We start from the raw sequence: 24,760 nt of genomic DNA, 5'->3' as shown, positions 1-24,760 counted from the left end.
GTCGCTCTGTATATGCACTTGTCAGCTTCAGATTTTCATTTCTTTAAAATCACTGTGCTGGGATTTTAGCAATATAGGGATTTTTTAATGTGACCATGTTTCAGCACTAGGACATTCTTTCAAACTATCAAAATGATATGAGATTTCAACATAATATACACTGTGGTGCCTGGTGCCACAGATGTTCTGAGCTCTTACTGTGTCCCCCCCCCCCCCCAATGTTCACATCTCTCTAGGTTCCAGCATTTGTTTTTGAAACAAATCCATGACTAATATTCACATTTTCCTTTCTTTTTGAAGTGCTCTCACATTGTGAGGCATGTGACCTCTTTTTTCCATGATGCAACCAAATCTGCGGGTGTTTGGGTTCTGGCTGAGTTCCCGATCAACATTGCTTCGAAAGGCACTGCATGTGGCTATGATAATCAAGCATTTGGATAAAACGATTTAGATAAAAAAAGAGCACAAGGGCAAGATTTTACGAGAAAGTTAAAAGTAGGGGGAGTTAGTAATCCTAAACATATAAATCTAGGTCAAAGCTCAGTGGGTTGTGGTAACCTGCTCCCAAGAACGGTTTCAGTTATACTGATGCCCCTGGTACATGTATGCTTTTCTGCGCAGATGTATATTATGGAAAATGGAAACATTTTGTTCGCCTTAATTGTGAATTTGCTGATGAGTGGCATCCTTCTGCTTATACTACATTCTTCTTTAACTGAGCCTAAGAGAAGGCCTGCTGGATCAGACCCAAAAAGTCCATCCATCTTGCTTTCCATAGCAGTTAATTGCCTCTAGGAAGGCCAGAGGTAGGGCATGAAGGCGAGTGACTGCTGCTCCTCCACCTCAGCAGTTGCTCTTCAGGAGTATACTGCCTTTGTAGCTAGGGGTTCCATACAGCTGTAATGAGCTGTAAGATTTCTCAGTCCCCTTCAAAGCAATCTTACCAAGTGATCCCCATCACAGCTTGTGGTAGCCAGCTCCACACATTTAATTATATCCTGAGCATCCTGAATCTATTGCGAACCAGGTTTAAGGTTGGTTCTGAGTTTTTTTGTGAGGGAGTTGGTTCTCTTTTTTGTGTGAGGGAGAAAAATGTCTCTGTCCACTTCCTCTGGGTGGTGCCTGATTAATTCTCCTGCCTCTGCCATCCCCCTCTACCATGTATTTGCAGAATGCAAGCATGCCCTTTCATTGATGACTCTTTGCTAGGCTGTCTTCGTGATATATTCTATTTCCAGCCTTCAGGGTCCTTGCGCTTACACAGCTAAAATGGGGATATATTGGCAGATTTGGAGGAACCTTATTTTGGGGGGTGGGGAGAAGAAAAATAGCCCCATGAGGACTGAGCGTGCTTAGTAGGTATAGAATGGTGACTGACTGTGGGGAGGCAAGGGAGCAACAGAAAATCAGGCAGGAGCGGAAAAGGAATGGAATAGTTAGAAAGGTGTGGATGGGAGATGTTTCTATATAAAAAGTGTGCAGAGAACTGTCTCATTGTCTGGCCATATTTCCTGGTTCACAACAAAGTTATTTTTAAACGTACCCAGGGGCAGAAGTGAGAGTTTCCCATAGAAATCAATGGAATAATCCTAGATTTTAATTTAGCTGGGATTGGGCACAAATGTACCCATTCCACAAAACCAAACCAAAGTCTAAGCAGAAAAGATACATTAGTTCTACAGTTTCATAATCATAATCATAATCATATAGGGAATAATTTATTTCAGAGATTTCTTGTGGTCAGGGACCTTAAAAAAGCTTTGAATGATCAAGCCTAAAGTGCAGGGTGCTGTCTCCTGGTCTGTTATTGGTTCCACCTATATCTAAGTCAAACAAGGATAAATTATTTTGCAGATAATTACTTCAGCAGTGCATTGCTAACATTTTGTTTTGATTGCTTTAATAGCCCAAAAGTACGATATGAGCCTAAAGGCAATGTTGCAAGACCTCTGGAGACAATGGAGCTGCGAGTGTTGCTGCCTGCAACCATCACCTAGAGTGCATTGCATCACATTTAAGACCTAGTGAGTCTTGACCAATTTGTTGGCAGAGAATCTAAATATTTTTGGGGCCAAGGTACAAATGGCTACCTAAAATAATGGTTTAGTTTTCAAAATAATACTTTATTTTATTAGAATAGAGTGATGCTTCCCCAAAACATTTGTCCAAAAAATACCTTTTGCATGTCTGGCTGTAAAAATTCCAACCTGTTTCTCTTAGTTACTAGGTGAAAGGTAAAGCCACACAGCTTAGTGCTTGAATACATAATCATCAGCATGTAGTACAGTCCTCAGGGCAGAAAAACCTGTTACCTTGACACTTATGTATAAAGTATGCACCACCCATTTCAACAGAAAAAAAGAATGATTACATTAAAAAATCAATATACATTGATTATACTAGGATTTTTGTTGTTGTTCTTTGGCCTTTAAAATAGCAGGTGAAAGATAATGTATTGAGGGTACAGTTGAAAAAATATATATGCTGGCTTCTTGGACTTTGGTCCAAGCTACATCTAACGTTCACTGCCTCACACTCCACTTTTCCAGTGAATTAGAGTAGAGGAATGCCAGGTGAAAGGGTAGCTTAAACCAAAGGTAGCCCACTTTAACTTCCCCTTGTTTTTCTGCAGATATCTCTCCTATGTTGCATGTCCACATGCAGGGGGGAAATAGTGGTACCCACCTATTTTTCCTTGTGAGGCAAAAAGCAGCTGGGAGGCAATTCTGAGTGAGGAAAAAACAGTTGGAACAGGGATTAAGGAGAATCCTATTAGTCCTCTGCTAAAACAGTAACATGGATGGTTTTAGTTAAAATTAATAACAAAAAATAGAAAGGGGGTTAAACAGTTACAATTCTGTGTACACTTTTGGAAGTAAGCCCTATTGAACTCAGCGGGGTTTACTTCTGAGAAGAAATGCATAGGACTGCTGTGTGAGAATCATGCATAGCTTGGGCCTTACTTTTTGAGCACTGATGCTGTATTTGACACTCCTGGTTTACACATCGTGCACATATATATGTGGATTCCTGAAGACTGTGCCTGCTTTACTCCTTCCCGGTCATTTTGCTGCTGTGCTGAACTAAGCCATAATATGTGTCATCTAAACTGGAGTATGGTCTAGAGTTGTTCAGAAAATGCAACATGAATTAGAAAACCTCTCTCGCCCCCAACTGGAGCTGTTTTGATTTCCAGTTCCTGCAAAAATGGACAGGACAAGATTCCTGCATAAGGGTTTCAGACTCAGCCATAATAAAATGCTGTGACTGCTGATGAAGGCTGAAATGATGCAAAAACAATTATGAGGAAGACATACCTTTTTACTGGGTCCCATGAAAAGCTCCTCATTGTATACATATTTGACAAAGCACAAGATAGCTCTGATATAGATATGCTTTAATCCAACGGAAAAATTCCACAGCTTTTCAAAACAGAGACTCAGACTATACAACTATACCAGTGAAGGCTGCACAACTAAACAAGGTCAGGAATATCTTCAAAGACTGAATAGCTTGATTTCACTAGACAGCAATACAGTTTATCTTCTCTATTTTCCGTGCGTCGACAATGAAGTCTGCACACATTGTTTTTATCTTGTCACATCCGAGCTCACAATAAAAATTGCTCAACAGCACTGATGAGAGTACTCCTAGAAAAAAGGCCATTTCATTGCGCTTTTGTTCAATAAAGCAACTGGGTCTTAATTTCTCAGGCGTGGCAAAGATTTCTTTCTAATATTTGCTTTGGATAAACAATGAAGGGATATTTTATATAGTGTTATTTGTGTGTCTATTTAATATATTAGTCATCTAATAAAAACATTTTTTCTAGTGTATAAACCCAAGTTGCTCACCAACCACCCAGAGCTATGGGAAAGGCAGCTGCTTGCTTACAAGTTAGGACAGCAACTGTAGCCTCCAACCATATGGTGAAGCTGATTAATTAAACTAGGGTATATGTTAATCCTGTTAACCTGAATTTCTGAGTGGCTGGAAAATGGTGCAAACAAAGTATTTATTTTCATAAAATTTTATTACCACTTTAAAAAAACTTAAGTTTTGTGGCAGGCAGCTACAGAAAACCTGAGTTACCACAATACAAACTTTTAAGTAGTGATAGGTGAACGGCCCTCTGCTCAATTTAAATTGGATTTGGCAATTAACAACAACAGAATAGAAATTACTCCCAACTTGGCATGCTCTCATTGACATCAGGGAGAGTACAATGGTACTTCCATTAACGTTAGGCATGGGTTATTACACTCAAGTTTAACATAGATGAGTTATCAACAAGTTTGTAACCAATAACTGGACTTAAGATGAGAACAGTATGGATGTTTTTAGGCTTATCATTAACTTTTTGTTAGCAGGCAAGACTGTATTGCTTAGTGTTAGTAAAAGCTTGCAGCTTTAACAACCAAGGTTCAAGAAGTGGCTAATTGAAGTTTTGGAGTGTGTGGAAATGGACAGATTTTACTAAGATTCACTGTGAAAATAGATGCAATTGTTTGGTTGTACCTGGCAAAAAGCAACCACATTTGTTGCATACTGGAGTACATATTGTAGTGATACTCAGATTTGCAATATTAAATGTATAAATAAAATTATTTTAAGGCTGTAACCCTGTTTCATTCTGGAAATAAGAATCACAGGCATTTGTTGACTAGATGGTCTTTAAGCTACTTCCAATTTTATAGTGCTGTGATTTTCTGTTTCATCATATCATGCAACAGAATGACATGGCTAATCCTCTGGAATTTGTGGGTGCAATGGCTGCTGCTGGATTCTGGAATACCTATCTGATGTACTAATAGACACACGCACTAATTCTTCCAATTCTGCAAGTTAATTGTGGGAATCAAAAATTCTAATGGTGGAAAAAGTGACTAGAGACTTCCAAGATGCTCATTACTTCTCTCCCCCACCTTCAGACCAAAAAAGCAAATTCTCTGGTAATCACAGTAGCTTTATTTTGTGGCATTATTATTTATTTATTATACCAAAGAACATGCAACAAAGGTTGAGAACGTGGTGGAACAGTAACTGTAGTGCCTTTACTAGAACCAGTTAGAATAATGCTTCATACTGACAGGTCTATCTATATGATTCAGTGCAAATTCATACCAGTTCTTCCATTTTCAGGCGAGGACATTTGTACTGGTTTGTTTCTCTCATTGTCCCACTTACATAACACAATATCTGAGTATTTACACAGCGGTTTTTTGTGTGTTTTTTTGGTCTTGCAACCATATCTTAGAAAGAGATTTTTTTTTTTAATACCTAGAGGAAACTGGTCAGTGCAATTGTATTTCTTTTTTTCCTGCCAATATGGAAAAATAAAGAGGCAACTGCTACATGGTGATGCATAGCATATTTTAAAAATCACACACAAAACATTTGTAGATCTAAACAGTGTATACATTATTCAGATATAACATGGAAAGGAGAGGGGCATCTCAGATAGCAGCTAGGTGAGGTCTAAGAAAAGGGAGACTTCCACTCAGGTTAGTAGAAATACTTTGATCAAACATTTCTCCCTTCTAATAAAGAAATATCCTGGGCCCAACCTGACCAGCAGGCACTTTACAAAGATTGCAGCACAACTTAAATCTGTGACCGCAGAGCCATACACAGCCCACTAGGAGCCTGGTATCTTTATAGTTTGTGCCATCCCAGCAAAAACAGGCAGATTAAGCTGCTGGTTGGCTGTGTTTTGCCAAGTGGGTCAAAGTTGTACAGCCCTGTAATAAAAAGATAGGATAGTCCCACAAAAGTAAATTAAAGCTTTTGCCAGCACCTTCTGGAAGATTTACAGTAAGAAAGAAAAATAAGAAAAAGAAAAATAAGGTGCCAACAACAGAAGTCTCTCCATCTTGATCCTTCTTTCTTTCACAATCTTTGGACTAACGCAGATACCACCTGGCAAATCCCTGAGAGGAATCATTTGGCAGAGAATGTACATTTTCCTTGTAAATGCTCCACAAGAATCAAGCAACTCTTTCTAGGATCAATACTGTAAAGACTTAGTATAAAAATCCATTCCAGTTCCCAAGCCCCTACAGTTTTTATAGCAAAGCACATAGAAATGTTACGGTGGGTTTCTTCAACCACATACCGTATGTAGTTACTAAATAAGATCTCTTCAGACCAGAAGCTGTGTTGCATGGCAGGAAGCAGACCCTTACAGTCACAGCTTTTAGTAACATAACTGATCTCATTTTCTATGAAACCATCACCCATACTTTAAAAGGCAAATATACCCCAAGAACTTTTAGTCAAATCAAGCAATATTGGGGGAATTTTTACAGAGCTGGTCCCTTTTAAAAGGCCTTTATTTTATATCTCATCACAATCCTCTAGAAAGTGCAGCTTCATGTTTTAAGATTCCAAAAGATTTTTTAAAAGCACTGCCTAAGGAGCTACATTGGAATTTGCCCACTTAAAAATTGAGAGAACTTTAAATTGTTACAGAAACACTGGCAAAACAAAGTCTTTCACAAAAATACCACAATATATAGAGAGAGATATTAAAGTGTATATGTTAGAAATAGTGACAGTTACAACAGTGTAAAACAGGATAAGAATCCATTATTTTTGTATAAAATATATACATAAAAAGATGCCATGGTACATATTGCCAAACTGCAATAGATTATGTAAACAATTTTATCCTTTGCAGATGTTTAGAGTGTGCTGAGAAATCTATTAGGATCAAGAGCTCCATATATATATATATATATATATATATATATATATATATAACCTAATCAGAAAGACTGCGTTTGGAATTTCTGCTGCAGAGCAAGACCATGAAAGAATGTTGCCAAATATTTACGTATAAAAGCAACGACTAGTCTCTGGCTCAGAAACTGGCCACCTTACCAGCAACCAAGACAACCAAGCCATGCTACACATGGGGCTAGAGATATTTTTTGTGGCAACCCCCCCCCCCCAAGAAAAATACACATACATAACACACAGAAAATAAAGGAGTACCTTGTTTTGGCACAATGGTGTATCAATGGTACAGGCTGTCATATGGCAAATAAAATTGTTTCTGAAAAAAACTGGCTAATTTTGCAATGGTGAAATATTGGGCTTGCAACATTAATAACATTTGTTAGGCCGCTTGCAAAATCAGAAAGGTGTTTCCATTTAAGAACTCTGGCATATCCAGCTGCTCCCCTGCTGTTTAAAGGAGGGCAGGGATCACCCATATAGAATGTGGAGCACCAGATCTTTATAGTCCTTTAGAGAACTGGGTGCCAAGAACCTGCAAAACATGATCACCTTGCCACATTTCCTGACCTGATGGATCAGAAGTGATGTCATGAAGCAGGTTCTAACCATATTTCAAACATAGCAACGATATACTGTGGAGTTCTGGTGCATTGGTACGTTTAGGCTTTAAAAATAGACAAGGAAGGTCCCTCTACTTCAGTCTTTGATCATTCTAAGTTCCTCTGGACTGTATTTTGTGGAAGTTGCAGCATGGAAGCAGACACACCACAGTCTTCCCCCAACAGGGCTGCTAGTATATATGACTAGGTCCTCAAAATCTGCACTAGGAAATTGTTCATTCTGAGGCAACAAACCAGGAGATTATCTAATACATATTCCAAGCAGATAATTTCACTGTTAAGTGGGTAATTGCCATCTATACATGAACTTTACTTGGCACAAATCTCAATGTCAATCAATACCTGACTTGTTAACTCTCTCACCAATATTCATTTCTCAGCAGAAAATGTGCTCAAAATCTCTTAAGGAAACAACAAAACGTGTTTTAGGTAATGAAGTCTTCCCTTACTTAAATACTTCTTCTACTTTGTCCTAAATATAGAAATTTACAGTGTGCATAATATAAAAAATTAGAAGATTCCAGCTTCACAATGGATTTCTGTGGCAGAATGGCACAAGTGCAACCTAAGATCTGGTTTGCAGTAGTACTGGTTCCAGAAAAAACAGTGTCTCTCTCTAAATGTTGGTTTGTATCCAGTTCCAATAATTTTATCTGCTACAGAAAATTTAATTTAGCAATTATATTGAACTAACTTTTATTTGCTAGGTACTTAGGAGGAATAAGAGTGTTTGGCATAACAATAGGAAATGCAACTTGCAAGCTTTCAGCTGAAGCCTATATATATATATCTATTCCGAAATAAGTCCAATGGGTTCAATTGGCCTTGCTCTCAAACAAATGTATATAGGTTTGCAGCCACGGTTGCACTGTCAATTTTTTTTGCAAGGCCCAGTCTCCAGAAACACTGCCGGGCCTGGGCTTCATTGAAGTGAATAAAACTTGCAAGTACTTTGATATACAGTACTGCTTTCTGTACAAACCTCCTGACAATGACATAGACTCTAAAGAGAATGTGTCTATTTTCAAAAATGGCTTTAAAATTTTACATCTATGATTTATTGGGGATAAAGTGTTGTCTACTAAAATTCTGTTCCTTTTCAAGATGTTCCAGTTAGTGTAAGAAAATGAAGCTTGGTTCTCAAAGTACTTTCTGGTAACAGCTCCATTAATTTCAGTACCATTTATTTCCTTAAAACAATCTATCCACCTATTTAAGGGCCTTTTGAAAGTGAAATATGGGATTCAGGGCAGCTTGATGTGCCATCAAGTACAACTGAAGATTCTACAGTAATTACCTCTACTTCGTCCAACCATCATTGATGGCCTGCTCTTAAAATGTACATACAGTACTACATAAATCCCAAGGAGATGAAAAAAAGTGCTCAAGGCTTCACAAAACAAACCCCAAAACCAAGGCACAAAAAAGAAAGAAAAAAAAGATGGAGGAGCTTTATACATGCTGACAATGACTTAGCATAAAAACCCACACATTTGGTACACCAGTGTTCTGAAACATGAGATTATTAGGACAACTGCTGCCTAGTATGGTAAATAATTTTTTCATTTATCTTCATAGTTGCAATTTAACAAGTCCTGGTTGTTCATTTCAGTAAAAGGCAAAGATATATGATCACAACGATGTTCTCATAGTCCTGGAGTTCAGTTCACTCTGCTTTGAACTCCCTATTTTGTAGGTGTGTTTTCTATTTCTGAATCTGAAAATAAACAGGAGATTACATACATTAGAAACAGAAACAGCAAAGCACTGGTTTATATTTTCCCCACAGGAACTCTCCTACAATACAATTTTGTCCAACCATCCATATTTCAGCAAAGAGCATCTGTAATCCAATTAAGGCAATCCTAAACACACTTAGTGGGAAGCAAGATCTATTGAACTGAGTTGGATTTACTGGTACTTCTGAGGAAGCATGCAGAGGCTCAAGCTGCAAGAGCACTGGGGTCATTTTAGAACTGACACTTGCTGAAGGAGAGCATTTAAGGCAATGTCCTCACTGAGATACATCCTTTTGTTTTTCAGCATCCACAATGAGAAAGCATTACGTACAATCTTTTTTTTTTTTTTGAGATTAAAATGTATTTTTATTAAAAAATTTATTGATTTACAAAAGTATGAGCCATGTCTCTCTCTTTTTCTTTTCCAAGTAACATTTTTACAGATCAGTTTCATTTGTTGAGACATTAGTGTTACATTAGGAAGAAAAGGGGGAAAGAGATGGAGGGGGGAAAGCCAAGTGGGTGTGGGGTCGGGTGGTGATGTTTCTATTTTACTTAATGTATGTGTGGGGTTTTGTGTCAGTGTCATTTGTGCAGGTTCTCTGCTATTTGCTTGTTTTCCTTTGGTGGTGAGAGAGGTTGGGGTTGGCCTAGGGTGTGGTTGTTCATTTGTGATTGGCTGTGGTGAACTTTGTTTTCATGTGTGAGTGGGGTGGGTGAGTGTTTTGGATCAGGTTAGCCATATTGATTTGTATGCTGTTGGTGGATTTTTGTCGTTGTCTTGTTAGGCTGTGTATGTGATAAAGGGGAGCCATACCGGGGTGAAGGCATCTTCTTCTATTTGTCTCTGTGTCAGTTTCAGTTTATTGGTTAATTTTTCTAGTACTGCTGTTTCCCATACTATTTGGTACCCTTGGTCCATGCTTACTCCTGACAGGTCTCGCCAGTGTCTGGTTATGATGTTTCTGGCTGCTGAAAGTAGGTGGGTTATGAGTTCTTTGTGATGTAAATGTTTTGGAAGATGTTTAGTAGGGCTGATTCTGGGGTGATTTCTAATACATTATGTACAATCTGAACATTGTATTCCCTAACAGTAACACTGGTTTATCTTAATAGTAGTATTATTGTCATGATTGGGGTGTATGGGGTGCTAGGGGAGGGGCAGTACCTCTGGTGAAAGGAGGCAATGGTGGCTTCATAACTGGGCAGAAAGTAAGATGGGTGCTTTGCAGTTTAAATGCTTGGGAGGAGGAAGATGCCAGAGGTTACCATGGGTGGGGTCGTGTTCAAGGGGGGCGTTCCACAAAAGGAGGGGAAGAATGCAATAGGGTCATGGGGTGAAAAGCGGAGATGCAGAATAAAAGAGAAAAGTGGCTTCAGAAATAGAATTAGGATGGTGAAAAGCAAGCTTAGTAGTTGACTGGGGTGGGAAGTAGATGCTCTAAACATCAGGAAAACCGTTATGACATTGAGAGCTGTTCGACAGTGGAACGGTCTCCCTCATTCCTTGGAGGTTTATAAGCAGAGGTTGGATGGCCATCTGTCATGGATGCTTTAGCTGAGAGTCCTGCAGTGCAGAGGGTTGGACTAGATGACCCTTGGGGTCCCTTCCAACTCTACAATTCTATTATTCTGGAGTGTTCATTTGGGAAAGGCAGAGGGATTGGTTAGCAGAGCAAGCAGGGACAAAGTACCTAGTAGTATATAAGAACCTTAAAGAAACAAACTTATTTTCCTTTATGGTTTCGTTTAGCTCCTAGCATCCTGTTGAAGCTTGCATAGCATCTAAGTAGATTTGACATTCTGCCTCCAGGCCAAAAGTTCATTATACTCCATGACCTCAAAAATACAATGCAAGGGTGAGCTTTATTTTAGTGAAATGTGTTTACCCTTTAACCCGCAGCATCTCTTCAAACGTTTCTGGCAGAGGATTCCCATAACTCTCTGGGAGGAACAGGGTGAGAATCCCTATCAGCACAGTCAGACTGCCCATGACGATATAAGGTAGAAATCTATCATAGGCACCTGGTGAGAGACAGAAGTTCCAAAGTTTAGATTATATTCCAATATAGTTACAGAAGAACTGAAGTAATTATTACTTTATCATATTTGCATACTGTCCTTCCTCTAAGGATACCAAGGCAGCATGCATGGGTTTATCTATTTCATCCTCAACAATGTTCTTATGAGGTAGGCTAGGTTAAAATACAGTGAATATTTCAAGATATGGGGGGGGGGGGGGAGAATTTCGTATTTTAACATGAAATTAGCCAATTTGGACTTCCTGAAACAATATGCAAACTGAAATGCGGTTATCCTTCAAAATTCATACTTTTCCAACCAAAAAAATAAATAAAATGTGAACACAAATATATACATACTCAGTTTGCATAAAAATATATACATTGGTAAAAGCATAATCAAAAATTGCACTGTATGAGGGGAAATTGCTTGCAAAATGTGTATTAGGAGAAATGTGAACTAAAATGCTGATAAATTTTCATGAGAACTAAAAAAAAAAAAGCAAACTGATGTGAAAATGTTACAAACTGAATTTAAGGTTATTAAAAAAAATAAAAACCAAGTGAAAACAAAGCTGTCAGATTATCCATCCTAGTTTAAGGTCATTCAGTTTCATAATCCTAAATTAGATGGGAACTGGGAAGTGAAGGTTGTTTTAAAAATGTAGCTCAAATGCATAATAAATAATAATTACACTACTGCATGTTGGAAGTTTGAGGGTAAGTGTTTTGAAGCAAGGAGTGACTCATGGATAAGGCAGTCAGAATTGAACTTATGCAACAGCTACCTAGAGATGACAGAAAAGTGAACTGCAAGATTCTTAAAATGATAGGAGACTTCTTACCAAGGTAAACAAAGTAAGGAGCAATGATGCTGCCCACACGGGATGACATGGAGGTGGCACCTACGGCCATGTTTCTTACTATGGTTGGATAGAGCTCTGCGGTGTAAACATAAAGCATAGAGAAGGCAGACGTGATGCCAAATTTCCCCAACATCACCAAGATAACAGACAGGAGGTTGAGGTCTGCAGAGGAACAGAAACAGAGTCATAAGACCTCTATTGTTATTCACCACCTTTCTAGAAACCCTCCTTTTATCCCAACTATTCTTACTTATCCTACAACTGTTTTAAATGTTGCTAAGAGCACTGCAGCATGTCAGCATATATGCCTTGTTGGTTAGTGGTACCTGTAAATACTTGATTTACACAACAGGTCTGAGACTAAGCTGCAGGTATACTAGTTCCAATAGCTAAATGTAGAAAATCTATTTAACCATAATAGCATTAAATGCACCAAATAAGTTTAACTATTTAACACTGCACATTTGTTATATAGGCAGGGCCATTAAGAGCTGTGCCTTCATCCATGATATTAACCTTTGCCAGAGTTAGACAAGGCTGATGGGAGCTGTGGTTCAAAACATCTGAAGGCTGCACCATCACTACTAACCAGAGACTTGTCATTTTCTGCATGGGTGCAAGTAAATGAAGGCACTAAGAAGGCAAGGACCTGGTCCAGTCAACCTCTGAGCTACATAGCTTTCATTTATGCACATAGATAGGACTAGGAAGTGAAGCTTTCATGCTTCAAATCCCTGTTAGAATAAATGCATGATGATACGTCCTAAAGTACAGAGGAAGCAAGTCCATAATCTAACTTGCAACATGGATAAGCGACTAGGATAATGGAGCTAAACAAAACTCAAGGATACTTAGCTCAAGTTGGTCTTTTCCAATACCCAATCCTCTAGCAGAGTCTTTACACCAGGGGTGGGGAACCCTAAGCCCAGGAGCCAAATATGGCCCTCCATGCCTTTATGTGTGGCTCTCAGGACACTTCCCTGACCACAGCCTTCACTGGCCCAGCTGCACACCCTCAAGTGTTTTTGTCTGGCTGGAATATGTCCTTGAACTTTGTTAATGCCTCTTGCTTGCCCAGATGGAGGATAGAGCATTGCATGTAGCCCAATATATATAGTTTATGCTTCACACTTTTGCCTCAGCCTAAACACTGCCATCTGGTGCTCAGAAGGTTGCCCAGAAAGAAATGTGGCCATTGAAATGAAAAATGTTCTCCACCCCTGCCTTGCACAGTACGGTCAAAAATCAACACATCTATAGCATTGGTGGGTGTTCATACTTGGAGGTACCAGTTGAATGAAAAGAATAACTCCTCCACCCAAGAAAAGGGTGCCAGCTATTGAATAACGCCGAGGTAAGGTTCGGAGCAGAAGCCAAGCAATCACATAGGCTGGAACCTCAATTACTGCTGACAGGAAACAATTGAGGTAGGCATCTCCATGTAGATTGGGGGTGTTGAGTGACAAGCCAAAGTAGCCAATAGATGTAAACATCCTGGAATAGGAAAGGGAGAAATAATAATAATAATGTGCCTTGATGTTCAAAGTATTAGCCAGTACAACAATAGCTAGTTATTTTCTACGCTACCATTCCATGTAGTAACACTTTGTTTTAGAATGTATTTGCGGTTTTAAACATTTTTGTATACTGCCCTGAGATCCATTTTCAGATACAGAGTGCTCTACACATTTTAAAAATAAATAAAATAAAATGTTTTCATCCCAAAAGACAAGCATAACACTTGCCTTATCAATCAGACCAAAGGTCACTGAGCACTACTCTCAGTCAGAGGCAAGTAGTAACAACATTTACAGAATTTTGCCCCTCCAAAAGGTATAGCTAAGACACATTGGACATTTTCTAGCTTTGATTTTATTTTCTTGTTTGAAATAAGAAGTTTTAAATAAGAGCTCTATACTAGGCCCAGCCATGGAAAGAAATTTTCTAGCTTTTAATCCTGACATAAGGTAGCAACCTTATCAGGTTTCTGTTACCCAAGGTCTCAAGCCAGGAGTGGAGAATCTGTTGTTGGATTCCAAGTGCATCAGCCCCCACCAGCAGGGCCAATGGTCAGGGATGATGGGAATTGTAATCCAACAACATGTGGCAGGTCAAAGATTCCCTAGGCCTGAGTTGCACTATATGAGATTTTCATGAGCAGGGAGAATTATTATTTTTTGTAGCTGTTCTGCAGCTGCTATGTAACTGAGGGGACTTTACTCTGAAGATGAAATGTGGTCTAATAGATACTCATTATCTGACTCAGTTACCCATATCCATGCGGTGCCAGCATTTGTTACAGCTCTTTGTAAGAAGTGCTTTCATTAGTAACAGCTCTGAATCTTCAAAATGGTCTGGATTTCCTAATGGCCATTTAGTAAGCTAAGTATACTAAGCCCACAACATTTAACTTGTCTGCATTCAGCTTTACATGCATGCCAAAAAGAAGGGGGTAGGAAGGGGGTGGGCAGAAAGGAGGCAGGGTTCTGGGGAAATTATTTTGACAATCCCACCTGCCATTGAACCCAGTGGGTTTCTACTATATGTGATTTTGGCTTTAGGCATGATCTTCAGAACGTAAACCCTATGTAAGTTGTGGACTTACTGTACCTCAAGCGGGTGCATTTTTTCCTCTTGTTTCCATCTTGTTCAAGAATGTTTAGTAGTTTTAGTGCAAAGAACAAGGAAGCAGCTATTTTGGAATTCCCTGACCTGGGAGGCCCGTTTGATTTCTTCGTTTGTCTCAGCTGTTTGCTTTTTAGTGAAGACATTTTTATTCTGATAGGTATTTGACCTGCCAGGATGAAGAATTTTAGTGGGCAATTATTAGGTTTGTTTTGGTTTTTAAAAAGACTATTTTCCTTGACTGTTTTTCTTTTATTGAACATTGCCAGACATAATTGTCTGCATGCATTAAGGGAGTAGCCCCCATCACTGTCCTCAATTTCATAAGGAATCCATTTAATATCGCAGAGGCTAGAAACATGTAGAAACTAAATATTCCCACAATTGCAGTAGACTGCTGAGCAACTCGCAAAATAATGTATGTTGAATTTGAACCTGCTATTTAAACACTTAGGTAGGAATTTGAACAACTCAGTTCATACATGGTTTGCAGTGTCCATATTCCCTTGATCCTTATGTGCTTTAGAAACATACACACACTTACCATAAGAGAAGAGAAAAGACAGTGATAGTTGCAATATTTCGGGTTCTGAACAAGTCCAGAAGTAATCCTTGCTGCTGCTTGGCCTTCATATCTTGTATCTTAGGAGTGGGGGGAAAAGAAAGTGAAAATGATTCCCAAAAACAAAACAAGCTTAAAAGCCCTCAGTACCCAAAATGGGAAACAATTGTGATCAGGGCGGTGGTGCAATAAAACTGAAGTCATGAAATAGGATTCAAGTTAGCTGGAAATCAGTTGTTAGATACAGGTAATCCACTATCATATGTCTAAGGGAAGTTCTGAGACACCATTACATTTCTGAGTCTGATTTCTTCCCCTTTTGTAGTGGTCCTGTTATCAAATGTATTCTGTTGTTCACTGCAATATGTCAGCTACCTATTTTATGTGTAAAATGAACACAACGCTAGAATTGTCCCGCTCTGCCTTTTTCTTTTAGCAATAGTAAAGCCATTGGTGGAACCAAGTTCAGAATTCAAGGTAAGGTGCAGAAGAGGGTTACAGGTTAGAAATCTACCTTACAGTAGAAAGCTAGATGAGTTCAACTCAATTAGGAGTGGGGAACTGGGTCCAGCCAGAGGGTCAGGTCCTTATCACTACCCTTCATGGGCCAACTCTGATAGGCTGGCAGGACGGCCCACCTGTCAATCACTTGATGCCACATGGAATCAGGTGACCTATTTTCCTTTGCCCATAGCAGACTAGAGCAACCAGTTGGCCCTTGCACATGTTTCTACAACACTGCTCAGAGACTAAGGGAATTTAAGTGAGTTATTTTACTAACACATTAGCAACAGGTTAGAAAGTCACAGGTTGCCCATTAAAAAATAATAATCTAATGCTAAACACCATTTTATCTCAGTGAAAATATTTTTCAAAGCTAATGATTTGCCCACCAAACTGAGATCCTTATTTTTACTTCTTTGTTGAAAGTATCCAAAGATCTTGCCACAAAGAACAGGCAAGCAAGACACACCTATCTTTCAGCAAATTAAGAGAGTTCTTGCTGCTAAAGTAATCAGAGCTGGCCCAATACATTTTGACAGGTGAGGAAGACCCTAAAATAGTGCCCCCCTCTCTGCCAGGGAAGAAGGGGTGAGGGAACAAGGCAGGGAAGAAAGAAAGACATCAGGATCTGCTGCCCCTGGGGATCCTGATGTCTGGCGGTGATTGCCTCACCTTGCCTCATGGGTGGGCTGGCCCTGGAAGTAATAATAAATGTAAAGACTGCATGAGCCATAAACTGCCAGTGGCACATATTTACTACTTATTAGTATGACAAATGTTCCTGTTGTGGCTTGTTTACTATACTGGCTTATTGTAACCACAAAACCCGTTTGAAACAGTTACAGAGAAGGATCACAAAGTAGTCAAGCACATGGAAATATTTACCTCCACAGGATCTATAAGTATTGCTGGGGCTGGAACACCATTCATTTTGGCAGCCTTTCGAATAATAATTTCAGCTTCTTCAAATCTTCCTTGAGAGATCAACCACCGGGGAGACTCAGGAATGAGCCTGAAACAAGCGTCAAATAATCAAGCTGATATTTTTAAAACTATGAACTTGCTGGTTCAAAGGAACTTTGTAAGCCAATTACTTCCTTAGATGGAGTTTGTAGACATGATTGAGCAGGCTATGTGTGTTTTATGCATGTCTCTCCTGTTTGTGTGTTATGCAAGGAATGAGGTCTGTATTTCATATCAAAAAGGTGCCTGAGGACGAGGTGAGCCAAACTCTTCTTACCTCATGGCTATGTTTTATATGTCACAAATCATAAAAAGGTATTCCTCGTTTAATGTAATGCTAAATAAAAACAATCAGATCTGTTTCAGCAATGGTATGGAGCATATCGATGCTTTAGAAGAGTATCATCAAAGTGTAGAGTTGGAAGGGACTCTGAGCATCATCTAGTCCAATCCCCTGCAATGCAGGAATATGCAGTTGTCCCATATGGGGATCAAACCTGTGACCCATGTAAAAGGAAAAGCCAAATAGTCTGGTTCTAAAGCACATTTGCCTCAATATTAATAATACTAAATTTCAGTAAAACTGAAAGCGTGTTTAAACAGCAGCTTTAATGTACAACAACCATTACTAAGGCTGTATACCAATGGTGGAGAACAGGATCCATCCAGCAGTCAGAACTTCAATTCCCCAATCTCCTGCGGGTCACTTTGGCAGGTGAGTGGGGAGACACACCTGTCAAACAGTTCAGGTCGTGACATCAGGTGACTCAACTTCAAAGAAAAGACTTGGAAGTGCACTCTTAAGGGCATTCCAAATTCTTCCTTCCTTTGCAGCCTGGCTCGAAGTTAGGCTGAGCTGCAACTGAGGATACCTTCCAAAAGGGGCTGACTGCAAACCTAGCTGGGATTGGCGCAGACTGCAAACCCCACTTACAGCAGGGATTATTGGAAATATATCTGTAGTGTGATGCTGGCCCTGATTCGACATCAGTAATATGGTAACGGTACAGATGTAATGTAGAAGTAGGCTTCGTGAGTGCTTTTTTCTTGCTTACATACATTTTTAAAAAATGAATCATAGTTCAAAAAAATGCTTTGGGCATGGTGTGTGTACACATCAATGCTCATTTACAATTTGGAGGAAGAGCTTGCTTTGACATTTTGAGGGCATTCTTTGCAGTGGCACAAAAACCTGCAAAACTGAATTGCAGCAGGAATTTAGCAAAATGAGGAAATGTTAGTAGTGCCATCTTGTGGGCTTGGCTGCTTCTCAAGCAGAATCCAAATGAAGTTAGCCAGGAACTGTGCGTGTGATTAAGGCAAGTACATGCTTACTATTCATTTAGGTTGAAATATCATTCTCATAAGTTGTGGCATTGCTTTCTTTCACAGGGGAAATGGTCCCTCTTTACAGAAAAACACTTCAGAAATTAGATATTCTAGTATCTGTAGAAAGTTTTGAATGATAAGAAACTGCTGTCCCCCCCCCTCCAAATGCTCAGATATTAATGTAAATGTCAATTCCTTTATAACAGAGATGAAATATATAGAATGTGCAAACCAAATGCTAGGATTTCACATTTGGACTTTCTAAGATTTTGACAACAGAAAGATGTTTTTATCCCTGTGGATCATTATGGATTTGTTTTCTATTTTGCTGATTTGTTCATGGATAATACCCCAAAACACTACTTGTTCCTTCACTAGGATTCCTCTGTTCACAGAAGTCATCATAAGCTGGCACAAAATAATGGCCCATTCCTCTATTCTGGCAAAGAACTGATCTGAACCCTACACAGCCACCGGTTCTCTTGCTCCCCCTTCCTTATGCGGTAGGGTGGTGCCACACAGTGTGTGTGTGTGTGTGTGTGTGTGTGTGTGGACCAAAGCAAGGCTTTCCCCTTACATGATATTCTATGGGCCATTAATTGGCCAGGTAACAGTTGTAAATACTTGCAAAGCTTAGGAACTTTATATAGGGTTAACACCCGAGGCATTTATGGGACTGGAATGCTAAGGACGAATACTACTGGTAGACACTGCATAAGCTTTTTCTAAATCTCTGTGAAAAGGAACATGGGAAGCTGCCTTATACCAAGTCAGTCCATTGGTTCATCCAGCTCAGTAATTATCCATGCTGACTCGCAATAGCTCTTCACAATATCAGCTAGGGGACATTCCTATCCCTGCCTAGGAACTTCAGACCTTCTGCATGCATGGCAAGTGTTCCATCACTGAGTTAGGGCACGTCTGCCATCTCTAGAAGGCTTGATAAAGAATGAGGTGGCCACTCATGACCATAAAAGAAAAAAAATATAGTTTCTTACAAGTGCACTTTGATCTGATCTCATGTCAGGGGCTTTTGTACGGTATCATCTTATAGATACATTTCCAATGGGAATTTGAAAAGAACCATCTTTCCCACATGCTTTAAAAAAATGCATAAATGCCACTTTTCAACCAAAATGTCCCCAAAGTAAGATAAAAACATTAGTTTTAATTAAGAACAACTGTTAAATGCTAAACATAGTAAATTCAAAACACAGTAATACTAAGCATAGGATCCAGGCCATATTTACTAGAAGCATGCCCTACTGAGCTCAATGGAGCTTATTTCCAGACACAAATATGTCACACTGTAGCAAACAAGTATTTAGATTTCTGCTGCAAACAAACTGGTCTGCACTGTAATTTAACCAATATAAAATAGGACTGATTTTCCGCAAGCAACCAAGGGGGGAGAGGAAAGAACTTCACAACAGCTTTATTTCATGAGCGCAATACTTTCTTGTTCAGGAATCCTGATGGTATAATGCACAGGTTCCTCTATCCCAACCCCACCGTATGTGCACAGAAGGAGAACCAAGCTCCGACAGGAAATGGGAGGTCTATGTGCATGTCCCTTATTCCCATCCAGCTCCTTGCAAACTTTTGAGGAACATGAGCTTTAGTATATTTAGTGTTGTATTTTATTTTAAACTTAAGTGACTGTACGTTTATTATTTATGTATTTATTTTAAATTATACACCACTTTGCCCCTCATACGGGTCTCAAAGCAGTTTACAAGGAATAAAGAAAATATAATACAATAAAATATAAATTAAAATGTTGCCCAGAGAATGTATGTTATGGGGTGACTAATACATACGGACATTCAGAGCAAAAGGGCTGGATGGAGACACAAGAGGTCTGAAGCTCCCTATTTCCTATAACGTCCAGTCCACAGAGCTCAAAACCCTTTACATGCAGGTGCTTGCCTGCAGGGATGTTTTTGTTTAATACAAAAGAGAAAAATAATAAAAAAGGCAGTAGTAAGGCATTTCTGTAACAAAGTGAATTAATTTGCTTAAACCTATAAAAACCATTAAACCACATTCTCTTTATCACCTTAATATTAAAACAGAGGCTGTTCACTGAGAGAGGATTCTACAAGTTCAGATCTATACATGAAAATAAGTTGAGAAGTTGTCTGTTTGGCATAACTCACTTCACACCACAGATCTTATCTGAGCGTCAAGCTAAGCATAATAGGTCCCCACTCTCTTGTATGCTACTTCATCAAGTCATGGACAAAATAACTCTAAATATATATATATGTATATATATAATCTCTTTTCATACTGAAACCACATAACCAGCCAGAAGCGAGTTCAGTGAGAATTTGTTTAAATTTGTATTGATTTGAAAAAAAAAGTGTAAAGGAAATGACCGCAACTGAAAGCCAAAAGAGAAATATCCAAGAGCACTTAGGAGGGGTAGTTTTGTGTACACACACAGGGGAATTAGCAAGTGTTGAAATGGCCAAGGCTGAAATGCATGAAAATCCAAGAGTTGTAGTGAACATGAGGGAATAATGCATGGAAAACACAAAATTAACCCTCCTCCAAAAGGAGGGGAGGGGGAGGGGGAGAGAGAGTGAATTTTGTTTCCTGAGCATAATAACATGGCCACTCAAGCCAAAGTCTGCTTCCTACACCCTACATACTGTCTAATAATTACCATCCAAGATTACTTTCCATTCTGGGACCCCTAAAGTTGTTTCAATAAATACCCATCTTCCAAGAAACTACCTTCACATCTAAAGTGTATCAGGCAAACTGGAAAAGAGAGATTCCACTTGGATCTCAGATTGCTGCAACCCATCTCCTTCAATCTTATGTTATTTGGCCAGCAGAAATGGAAAAGGAGAGTACCTCTTTTTGGGAGTTTGCTACAGATATCTGTGACAGTCTTTTCAAAAATGTGGCCCATTATAAAATGTGGTCTCTTACTTTGTAGCTGCTGAATCATATGGACACTGGCTAGCTATGAGCTCAACAACTCAAGATTTACAGGAATAAAAAGCAGGAAAATTAGAAGTGGAAGGAAGAACTATATGAAGACACAAGAAGTAACTAAAGGGAAAGCTCTCTAGTGCAACCACCACAGGAAACAATACATATGGCAGCTAGCAGGATTTTGATTAAAACTATCTGCTATTTTACTTTTGTGGAACCAAGGCTAAAAAGTAGGGACATTTCAGGGAGTCAGATCAACCCCAAGGCACATTCTAATCTCTAACTTTACCCTTCAGCAAACTGGCAAACTGATTAGCAGAGTAGAAAGCAGCTGGGACCAAGGTTGAACCACGTTTTTGTTTCAGCAGCTAAAGTGGGGAATTCATTTTAGAAGTTTCTCCCTAGCAAAAACACACATCAAACATCAGCCACCAGAAACTTAGGGAGAGGGCTTTGGTGGACAAGATTAAAGATGGAGGACACCTATGTAGAACTCAAACAAGTAGTCTGAGGTTGGGAGGAATGGAGTATGGGTGAAGAAAAGACACCATACACATTCCCTGTAGACTAAAATGTAATGAAGCAAAATTGCTTAACAGGGTAGCAGATTCTTAAAATCCTTTTAAAAATGCACAGCTCCTGTATATTAAGAGCATCTGAAACTGATGTGTTCACAATAGTGACATTTTAAGGCCACTGCCAAATCATTATTTCAAGTCAACAAATCTAAAAAGTTGACCGAATCCTTCTCAGAAAATTAAAAATACCCCTTGTTTGCAGCTGTTCCCACCTCACTCAAGCACATCAAAAGTGGGTGCAGAGATGGTCAAATACCTTTACCAATAGGTCTACATGGTAGAATCTGTACTAGTTTTTCTAGCCTGTTGTAACTAGCCACCATTTGAATTACCACTGTGCAATTTCTAGGAGAGTGAATGCCTTATGTTCTGTCGCCCAGAACTTGGGGAACAGGAGAAGGAAAGCAGATAATGGTATTCAAAAGTGTGTGTGTAAACAAAACAAAAGGCCTAATGCAAGAAAAAGAAAGAAACAGAGCTGGGAGTGCAGAAAGGCTTGAGGTAGTGGGGGGAAAGGAGTGTTAGCTATGGAGTAGAAGAGGTGGGGGGATTCAGAGAGCCCTGCGGTGGTGAAGGAAGCAGGGAAGAGTGTGTGTGCCAACTATGGGGTACTGAGAGAACAAGGGATAAATGAGTTAGCATAAATACGTTAAATTAAATGTGATATGTCCCTCAAGAACATTTGAGCTGTACACCACATTTTAGAATCAATTTAACAGCTTTTTCAGTGAAGATGAAAAAAATATTAGCTGGAGGGTGGGGTGGGGTTGGGGAATAAAAAGGCCCATACTCCTGTTCATGTTATTTGGAGCAGACACCAACTATAGAATGAATAAAAAACTATTATTACTGAAATATTTAGTGCCAACATATTGCTAGCTACTGGAGAAAAAAATTCTGTCAGCGGAAATCCATGGGCACCAGGGCAGACAGGGGCAGATGGAGGGCAGAACTAGTGTGGCTCTTCTACTTCACCATCTGAATACCCTACTAGTGAAAATAGCTATAGCATTAAGCTGCTACAAATGGTGATGCTGGAATAAACTTAACATCACATCCCAAACTGAGCAGTAATGCAGGAGCGAATACCAAGCAAAACATACACACCCAGTCCAAGACAGGTACATATGTGTTTTCAATATTTTTCTGGTTTTAGCAGTTGAGTTAGATTCAGCATTCGTGTTAAGAATCATTTGATCATTCGATGGTTTTTAGGGAGCTATTTCCCCCCCTAAAGATAAAGTTGCAATGCCTTCCCCAATCCCTCACTATGCCTAGATATGTCAGAGTTGCAAACAAGTAAATAGGCTACATATATCAAATACAGTGGTACCTTGGTTGTCGAACGTACTCCGTTCTGGAAGACAGTTCCTCTTCCGAAATGTTCAACAACTGAGGTGCAAAGGGTGGTCGGCAAAGTCAATGGAAGAAATTGAAAAAAATGCAGCAGAAGTTGTTTGACTTTGGAGGCACGTTCGAAAATGGAGGCACGTTCGAAAACCAAAACGTTTGGCTTCCAATATGCTCAAAAATCAAGGTACCACTGTACATACAGAAGGTATCCAAGTGAAATTATATAATGTGATCCGGAAGATGAGGTATACATAGATTTAACCACTACTTTTCTATGACTACTATTGGAGGAACAAGGTGAATTGTCTATTTTATGTAATTTATAACAGATATTTCAGGAAAATTTTTAGTTGTAACTATGAAGAAAATGGGGATGGAAGAAAATTAGAGAAAGGGAAAGGTTGTACAAGAGTGCTCATCTAGTAAGATTCAAAAAAGGCAATAAAAAAAGCTGGAGGAAAAAGAATAAGAAAGGCGAGAAATAATTTCAAAATTGCATTGAAGAGCCGGCACAGGATGCACTCAACCAAGCTACCAGAGTCAGTCAGCTCTAAAAAGAAAGATAATTTATCTGTAAAGAACATGTTCGGCATTGAAGACAATTCTGTTCTCTGCAACCAAAATGCCAGGGGTGGGGAATATATCCACAGCAACCAAAGGCTGTTAAAATCCTCCAGCTGGTTATATAACAATGCAAGTTGAAGGCTATCAGCTACAGATGACACATTTCTGAAGCTGAACGCCTTTCAAACATTAAGACTCACCACCACAGTGGAACGCAGCAAACCCCAGGTACAGTAAGAGCCAGTAGCAGCATCCGCCATTCTCTGATGAAGTAAGCAAATAGTGGCAGCAACATGTAGCCAATTGCAAAAAATATGCAAACTCCTAATGTAGAGAATATAATACGAACTGATTTGCCAAGAATTTCTGTGCCTGTTCAAAACAAGGAGTGTGGGTTAGCATCTTAACTCTCTCCCCCCTCTTTTAAAAAAAGTTACTCGAAATATTCTATTGCATTTTGAAAAATGAATACAGTCTTTAAAATGGAGCCATTTGTCCTAGAACATTTCAAGAGAAGTATGGCCCAAAACTTGTAACTATGGTTTAATGTGTAAGATAGGATATAATGCTGGGGGAGGGGGAAGAAATGAGAGGGGATTATCAAACACAGCTATAACATTATTAAGAATCTGTTTCAACCTCTATTAAAAAATATCAGAATTGCCTTTGCTAGGTTTGACCAAGGTTCAGATAATCCATTATTATGTTCCCAACACCAGCGAATCATATCTCTCTAGACACTCACAAGTAGAGCACGGAAGTAAGAGTCATTCCATTTGTAACCATAGCTTAGATCCAGAGATGTCTTGTGCAAGCGAAAAGCAATTCTACTTGAGAAAAGCAGCCCTCCCATATTCCTCCAATTTTCACAGCCTACAGCAGTCCATTGTAGCCCAGCCCATTCGGCTCCAGAGGGGCTGCTGACCTCCAGGAGAAGATTTTGCAGGGACCCAGATGGCTTTTTTTGGTGAGGAGTCGGGATAGCCCTGTCATACAAGCAGAGTCCCATTTGATCCTATCTCAACCCAACAACTAGTATTAATTCTAACAAAAATGACTACATGTTTGCCCTGCTGTGAGTGCTGAAGACCCGCTCCCTGCAAGGCGCTTTCCACCTGGCCTTGGGGGCAGGGCCAGACTCATCCTGCTCAATTTCAGAGATTTCTGGGAGGCCAGAGGGACACTGCCCTGCTGTGAGTGCTCAAGAGCCCAGACTCACTGGAACAAATTCTGGGGTTGCAGCAAATGTTGAAAAATGCTTTTAAATGCTTTAAATAAGAAAAATAACCTAATTTTAAAAACAGAAAATAAGGGCTATAATATCCAAATTTATGAGATTTAAGTAC

General features: G+C 39.3%; 1 protein-coding gene across 1 annotated transcript in view; it reads right to left on the bottom strand.

Moving 5' to 3' along the window:
• Positions 1-4,945: 4,945 nt before the first annotated feature.
• The window catches only part of SLC22A4 (solute carrier family 22 member 4), a 50,521-nt gene continuing 30,706 nt past the window's right edge, over positions 4,946-24,760 (bottom strand). Inside the window, exons 4-10 of the mRNA XM_083428735.1 lie at positions 23,615-23,786; positions 16,564-16,690; positions 15,157-15,254; positions 13,267-13,481; positions 11,967-12,149; positions 10,990-11,125; positions 4,946-9,078 (exon numbers count right to left, since the gene is read on the bottom strand). Of these exons, the coding sequence (XP_083284861.1) occupies positions 8,994-9,078; positions 10,990-11,125; positions 11,967-12,149; positions 13,267-13,481; positions 15,157-15,254; positions 16,564-16,690; positions 23,615-23,786 (1,016 nt within the window). The 3' untranslated portion in view covers positions 4,946-8,993. The remainder of the gene's footprint in view (positions 9,079-10,989; positions 11,126-11,966; positions 12,150-13,266; positions 13,482-15,156; positions 15,255-16,563; positions 16,691-23,614; positions 23,787-24,760) is intronic.

This window comes from Podarcis tiliguerta (genome assembly GCF_965153285.1).
Source record: "Podarcis tiliguerta genome assembly, chromosome: 2".
NCBI lineage: Eukaryota > Metazoa > Chordata > Lepidosauria > Squamata > Lacertidae > Podarcis > Podarcis tiliguerta.
This window is presented reverse-complemented; position numbering and strand designations above follow the sequence as displayed.